This window comes from Pectinophora gossypiella, unplaced genomic scaffold (assembly GCF_024362695.1).
Source record: "Pectinophora gossypiella unplaced genomic scaffold, ilPecGoss1.1 Pgos_33, whole genome shotgun sequence".
In the NCBI taxonomy this organism is placed as follows: Eukaryota; Metazoa; Arthropoda; class Insecta; order Lepidoptera; family Gelechiidae; genus Pectinophora; species Pectinophora gossypiella.
In genome coordinates, this window is record NW_026063243.1 from 520910 (window position 1) to 529095 (window position 8186).

General features: G+C 34.2%; 1 protein-coding gene across 1 annotated transcript; it reads right to left on the reverse strand.

Annotated features, from left to right (window-relative positions):
* Positions 1–4122: 4122 nt before the first annotated feature.
* LOC126381016 (uncharacterized) lies at positions 4123–5770 on the reverse strand. The gene is made up of 5 exons (XM_050030575.1): positions 5509–5770; positions 5180–5266; positions 5008–5079; positions 4715–4789; positions 4123–4519 (listed from the first exon to the last, which is right to left on the reverse strand). Exons 1-5 carry the CDS (start codon positions 5532–5534, stop codon positions 4123–4125), a joined length of 657 nt encoding a protein of 218 aa, XP_049886532.1. The 5' UTR covers positions 5535–5770.
* Positions 5771–8186: the final 2416 nt, after the last annotated feature.

An 8186-nucleotide genomic window follows, 5' to 3' on the forward strand; every position in this document is an offset into this window, starting at 1 on the left:
CTATGTAATTAATCTACCTACTTTTAAAATAACATGTCTCGACTTGTCCAAAAAGAAAATGAAACTTGTTTTAACTTGTTTAGTAGAATGGATGGTAATTTAAATAAAACAATAAACATAAGGTACATTAAACACTTTATTAGATTAAACTTACACTAAAATCTTAAGTATAAATCAAAACCTTACTCTAAACACACAAAAATTACAAACATAAACTCTCAACTATTTCTCACTGGGTATAAACAGAGATTATGGAATTCATTTTATTGTTTCTTTTTGTTTCGATCCTGACATAATAAATACAATATGATTTATATAAACAAGAAACCTTTCGGTGGCACCTAATTTCTTAAATACTACTTACACATAATTACAATTAGGTACATTAAAATACTTAAAGTAAAATAGACTCATGACCCCACGAGAGAGTAGAGATTTTGTCTTTTAATACAATGCGCTTATCGTCGTTAAAGGACAAAGCTACTTTTTTAAGCGACTGTGTAAATATCTCATGCTTCAGCGATTTAAATATCAGATTTTTCTTCTTTATTAAGCAATTATCTAGTAATACAGTCTTATAATCATCAAAACTAAGTTTTTTGATGACAGCTTTTTTGGTACCTTTAGCTTTTTTTAATTCTGTTGCTTCTGTTTTAATAGAGTAAAGTTTAGATCTTAAACCAACAAATTCAACTATAAGTTGCCCTCCTAATTCGTCTTTAAATAATCCAGGTACTTTTTTATTCTGCTTCATTATACCAAAGATATTGTCGTCTTTATAATTACTTGTATCATACTGCTGAAAATTTTGTCTTATATCTTGATATACATCTTTTGTTTGTATAGAGTATAAAAAACTGTCTGTATCCGTATAGCAAAGCTTTAAGTGGGAACCGTAAAAAGGTTTAAGGACAGAATAGTGAAAATCATACATATGACTTTTTGATATTTCTAATACGGTAAATCCTATGTAAATAGGTTTGTCAAGAGTAATTATTTCAGGTTTCATTTGAATCGCTACCAAATTCTCTGTGAATATAGTGGAACTGTGGTAGTTGGGCCTAGCTATAAGTTGCTCTGCCGTATAACGTTTCTTGGTTTTATTGTGGTTATCAAACCATTGGTTTATTAGCTTCACATTTAACCTTTTTTCGGTGTCTTCTAAAGTTTTCCCGAAAATGCTGTTATTTAGTAGCTTGAAGAAGTCTTGTTCAAATTGCGATTTTGCTTTTTGCCGCAACTTTGTGTTCAGGTCTATGTACTGTCTCAAATAAGGACTCTGTTTAAATTTGATAGCTCTATGAATATGCTTTAAATGTAAGCCATGTTTTAAACATGTTTTCAGATGAATGTAATGTATAACATACTTGAACTTGTCATACAAATTTGGTATCAATTTACAAGTTTTTGATCCAGGCGGTGTAAACTTTTGAGGACAAAAAGGTATGTCATTATGAAGATCATGTAAATGGTCAGGGTATACTAAGTCTACCTCTAAAATATAACCAACTTCTGAGTCATCTGGTATATTTAGTATATCTAAACATTCTAGTTTAGGGTTTTCAATTAATTCAAAATCAGAATATGGTAAATGACTACACATAGCATATCCATATAAATTATTACAGTCTATGTAAAGTAAATAGTTATTTGGTGAAGTTGGGTTGTAATTAGATAAGTACTTATTATTAGCTTTAGCGTAACGTGTGGAACACAAGCAAACACCCCCACGGATGCCGCTTTGAATCATCCGAATCATTTCGAGATCATCGATTAGTTCTAACTTAACTCCTGTTTTGAGTAACATAGCATCAAGACTCAAGCTAGGCGCAGACACATAAAAAGCAGGGTCCAGTCTATAATTATTTTTACAGGTGTGTCTGAAGCTTTCAAAAATATCTGTCAGTAAAATAACATCAGATTTTAAGTATAAGTCCGTATATTCACCAAGATTTTTTAAATGAAATGTTTTCCACACTTTATGAGTATGTGCATAATCAGACTCTGAAATAGTCTCATCCGTTAAACTACTATAAAACTGATGACGAGGCGGCAATTCGACTTCTGTATAACATTTCCAATCGCACATATAATCATAGGGGTAAATGCCTTTGCGCGTTAATAAATCAAATTGTTCTTTTAATGGATAAAAATGCGATAAATGGATAAAGTCACTTTTATTTAAATTCTCTGCCGCTTTCTCTAAACTCGTACCCAAAAACCTAAAAGAATCTACAAAACGTATGGGCATATACTGATTGTTACCTAATGAAAAGAATTTAGTAAAAGAAATATAATTTTCTTTTGTTTTTGCTAGTAAATTGAGGTTACCTGGCATCTCACCTAATTCTCGAATAAATAAATGACTGTCGTAACCTGACAAGTTGTGAAAAAACACAGGCAAAAATTTAGGAAGCTTGAACTGAATATTACAATAGGAATGAGCAGGACCTCGATAACGACCTGTCAAATGACAATGATCTCTAACCTTATCTTCAAATAATAATTTATTACACAAGTAACAATTTTTGGATGTTAAAAAACTTTCCAGTTCTTGTTCGGTCAATGGCAACATTTTATGTTGATTTTGTAAAATTGTATTTATCCAAGATACATCATTTTCTAGATTTTCAATAAAATTTTGAACACAATCGGGCCCTCGGAAAGATACGTACTTATTTAAAGATGAATCATACGAGCAAACTATGTAGTAACCAAACGCCGCGGGAACGTGTTTTTGAATATTTTCGGTACATTCAGAGTTTTGCGCGTCAGGTGTCGGTTGTAGCAGAGATTCGAAATCAGCATAAATTACAAACGGCATATCTTGCATTCGTTCGAAGTGTTGAAACTGTATCAATGAACCCTTTTCAGGCAAAACTGTTTTGACTCTTCCGCATGCATGAGAATCTAATTTGTTTTCGCTAGAAAAAAAGTTCATACAGTCATCACAAAAAAATATTTTTCCATGATGCTTTGTAACCTGTGTTCTAATAAGTCGACTCAAATCCTTTATCAAACAATAATGTGATCGTAACCCGTTTTCGAGTAATAACAAATTAACATGCTTTTTCTTTTTATGAACCGACTTGTACAAGGGACCTACGACAGTTTTTTTGTTTTTGAGTCCATAGATATTCACACTAACTCTTGGGTTGTTTTTTTCAAAAACCTTGACATCAGACAAACTTACGGGGAAAGTCATACCTTTCGTACTGAGTGTAGTTTCAAAATGAGGATAAGAAGAAGGTCGATTTGAATTGTACTTGGTTGGAAACAATGCCGCCATAATGCACCATAAAAAACAAAAATTATCATTATTTTTTATGTTTATACAGGCGCGTTTCATTTTAATACTTTGTGGAAGCTCAATAAACCCAGATGCTCTCAAAGGGTTATATTTATTAATATTTATTTCTAAATACAAATTACCAACGAAATACCAACCACTATCTCTTTCCTGAAATTCGTCAACTTTAGTTGCAATCAAATTTACAACTTTATTAAAAATGTCATTAAAGTCGTACGTTTTATGAATAACTATGTTTTCAGTGTTGAAAGATTTGACTTCTCGTCTATCATCCTGGGGCAAAGAAAATTCAGCAAAAAGCTCAAAGTTTACTTTAATACTATCAAAGGCATCACGTCGGGCATCGATAAGCTGCCTAACGTTCTTACGCAGAGAGCGTAAAAACGTCTCGGGAGGGCACGCGACCGCTGACCCTACCTCGCTATTTTCACTGCTCCTCAACCTATACGATGCGATACGGCTACGAAACGCGCTAGATATTCTCTCAATGCAATCGGACTCCCTAATAGAACTATTATTTTTATGCAGTGTGCTACGTAAATGAGATGAAAAAGCTTTATTTTTTATGGACAAATCACAAATAGAGCAATATACTGATTTAGTTGGCATATTGCTAAAATGTAATCAAGAAACTTCTTACGATTCAAAATCAAATTAGGTTTATATTTCTTAAGATATTTTAGACTAAAGACTTAGGACAACCTGATACCTGTAGCACTATTTTAATTAATTACCTATAATTTCAAATAAACAAAATAATACGAGTCAATAAAAATAAACTCTGCTTACCCAAGAGGAAAAACAGACGTGAGTTATTCTTTTACGTCCTTATCTGCGAAAAAGTAGCCCTCAGTCTCGAACTTGGGTTTACATTTTTTGAGAAACTGTTGGAGTAGCTGTAACTCCGGCGCATTATGGTCCGCCTGATACTTTAGACTGAGGACTGCTTTCTCGTAGCGTTTCCTTACGTCTACGTGTCTGATGTCGGCGACCTGGTATAGCTTAAGCTCCACGAATAGGTCTCCGTTCAGCTTGGCGGTGCGGCGCACGGTCCCGTCGGCCACCCGCTTTGAGTAGGAGGATTGCAACGCGTTCTTGGAGCGCTCGATAACCTCCTCGTCCTCGCTCTCCGAGTCGATCACGCGCCACTCCTCGCCGGGTTTCTTTACCGCAGAACGCTTTCTCTTTGGAACCAGCTTTTTCTTAGCCCTGAAAATTACAATAAGTAATTAAACGCATGATCATCTAAGTATTTGAACCTTAAATTTAAATATTTATTAAAGTGAAAATAGGAGCATCATAAAGTTAATGTTGAGAATTTAGCAGTCATCGTGAATTAATCATAGCATGTGTAGAATTAAGTTACAACAAGTAGATTAAGTTAAACAACAAATAGATATTTACCTCGGTGTCTCTCCGTCAGATTCCACTGCTGTGCGCTTGGCAGATGAACTGAGCTTGCTTTCCTTTTTCTTCTGCCTGAAATTAGCAATATATATATAAAATATATATATATATATATATATATATATATATATATATATATATATATATATATATATATATATATAAATAAATATATATATATATATAAATATATATATATATAAAATATATATATATATATATATTTAAATTTAATATACAAACATTAACAGCAATAGATATCCTTAAAAATATAAAATTAGTATATTCACCTTGGTATCTCTACGTCCGAATCCGCACGCTTTACGGCGGAGTTTCTCGAACCGATAGATCTTGATTTATTTCTATAAAAGCCCAGAAATACATTTCAAGTTTTATGTAAGAATGTTTAGTAACACAAATAAAGTTAGGTCATTTTATTTTAATAATGTTATTAATATTTACCTGCTAAAAGCTATCTCGTCCTCCGAGTCAACAAATCCTCGACCGGCGGATTTGCTGGATGTTTTAGAATAATATTCAGAGTCCGACCTGAAATAACAATAAGTAAATAATGTTTAAAAATGAATGGATCTTAAAATGTCTCTAGAAGTCACAAAATAGCTTAATAGTCACTAGATCCATTCCGACCCGGATTGGTACGAAAACAAGCGATGCTAGTAGGATTTATTGTGATCTAGGTAAAAAAACAATCACTTCAAATTGGCGTCTGTCATTATCATCAAGTTATCAAGAGAGAATCTGATCCGAAAATTAAATGAAAACTTACGAACATTATTTGTGTTGCTCGAATCCTCATGTATCAAACAAAAAAATCAGCTCAGACGGCGCGGCGGTAGGATGGAGCGGGAAACAGCAGGGCGACTCTGCACTGTCACTAATTCGTGGACAGCAGCGGCGGGGTGGTGATGGGGCGTCGAAGATGGGGCACGTACCACTTAGCACTCGCGAGCGATTCAATCACGTCGAAAAATAATTATGGTCTGTGTAAGTTTAGGGTTTTTATGGTAGCAAGTTGCACAATAGTCATCAGGAGTTGACAACATTTTTCTAAAACCTCAATGAGGTACCTTTAAATATATTAGTATTTTTATTTACGTTAAGTAATGTACGTCTATTCCAACCCTTGTAAAAACTAATTTTTATGCTCATGTAAAATGTTTGTTATTTCTGTACTTACGCAGCAATTTTCGCAAAACGTGAAAAACAAAAATATTATATTTCATTTCGCAATTATTTATCGATAAGTAACTTGAAGCGCACAGTACAGTTCACAAAATATTTTATTTGTATAGATCTCATAAAAATGACGTTATCCATACAATACATAATATAAACATCCTATTTACGTCCCACTACTGTTGGGTACACCTTAAATAACGGGTTTGTGGAGGTGGTCTTCCACCTAGAGGCCGGCACCAACAGTTAAACGTGCCTTTCGAAACATAGAATCATCTTATCAATAGTTGTGCAGTAAGGTACGCAACGTCATGAATGTACCTTTTATACCAATAATAATATGTTTAACTAGCTTAGTGACGATCGAATATGTGTATCTATTTAAAATATGTAGGTAAACTTCATGAAATTATTTTGTAAACTGTACATAGACACAAAACACCTTACTGGTCAGCAAAAATGAACGCCGCATTGCAATAATTATTAGGGATCTGCAGCTATTTTGAAACATCGGTGTATAACGTTCTCATCGAAGCACTGAAGTTTATTTTTTTTTTTTTTTTTTTTTTACTATATGAAAGGAAATTAAAATATGAATAGTCTTTCTTATCGATCGCAGTTGTCAACCATGTCAACAATTTTTTTTTTCCGTGTCAATTCTGAGCACGGTTGCCCTTATTATTTGATCAATAAGACGCAACTTTTTTCTTAAAGGCCAAGCAGGGATCAATATAGAATTGTACTCCTCATATCCAATTATTTGTACATAATAAAATTCGCACAAAATCCACACACGGGCGAGAATTTTTACTACCAACACACTACCAATTTCGAGAGCCTGCTGCATTGTGTTTTCCTAACAAATATTCGTTTAAATTTGAACCACATTTTATAATTGTCACCTTATATCTGGGGAACTGTAGTGCCCCGCCATCCTTTCTGGAAGCCATTCAAGGTTACTATACTGTTCCACATTCCAATTCAAAATTTAATTCTCCACATTTCAGCTAGACAAGGAGGAAATATCGTAATCATATCTTACAAAAACGTCTTATCCACATGCTTATTTCTTTGAAAAACTTTATTGATGTTCAGAACCTCCACTTTATAAACTAGTTGCGCTTTCTTGTTTTATAGCGAGACAGCAAAACTTGGATCCCTATTCTATACCTACAAGCTTATGCTGTCGTTTGTATCGGTAAGGACTACACTTATCAATGCGACATAAACATGTTACTGTATAATGAAAACGTATGACGAAGTTTTAGTATCGTAGTTTCTCTTCAGAATAATACTGTTTGATCGAAGAGGACTCTACAAGTTCTCACGGCGATTATCGTTCATTTGGTCTCTAGTGTTAGAACGTAGATGATGTCTGTGGCGGTACTAAGTACACGATGTGGAACAGTTACTGTTAGAAGGTTACGAACTGGTCTAGACAAAAAAAAATCTCTATTTATGTACAAAGTATAGGGTTCGAACAGCCTCGATGTATCTGTACGCCTCTATACAGCGCTCTAGCAAGCATGAGCAACCGGCCCAGAATACATCAAAGCTTAGTAAACCTGCGAAACGTACGGGCTGCTGGCCTAAATACAGAAAGTTTGTCTAGTACCTAAGGACACTTTGTCTAGATACCAAGTACAGAGACAGAACAGAACGGCTTCGACATATACTGTATGCCTCACATAGCGCTCTAGCAAGCATGAGCAATCGGCCCTGATTATGTCAAAGCTCAGTAGATTTGGATCTGGAAGGTATGAGCCACTGGCCTAGACAAAAGCATGTGATGTGGTTGATATACAAATGATTTATAAATACAGTAAAGATGTGAGTTAATTGCAATTGTAAGTGGCTTCCCAAATATCGAGTCAGATGTATTTATATTCGAATTATTGATTAGGAATTCCATATTCTTTTCCGTATGAAGTGATCTAAGTGACATAGGTATGTATCAAAATAATTATTGGGAATTTTAAATCGCTTGGAGCTCTGTTGATCGAACGGCGCGCGGCGGCGCGGTGAGATCAATGGAGCGAAAAGTGATTTAGAATTCCCAATAATAACCTACTCTTGTTTATTTCATTTCCGAAGAACCTCTCCACTATTTTGTCTATGCTAGGCAGTATTGTAATGGGTCTATAATTATTAATGTCATTATAAGGCCCTTTTTTATGAATAGGCCTGATGATTCCGGTCTTCAGTTTATCCGGGTATGAGGAGGTGGTTATACAGGAGTTAATTAAATGAGTTATTACAGGAGTGATTTCTG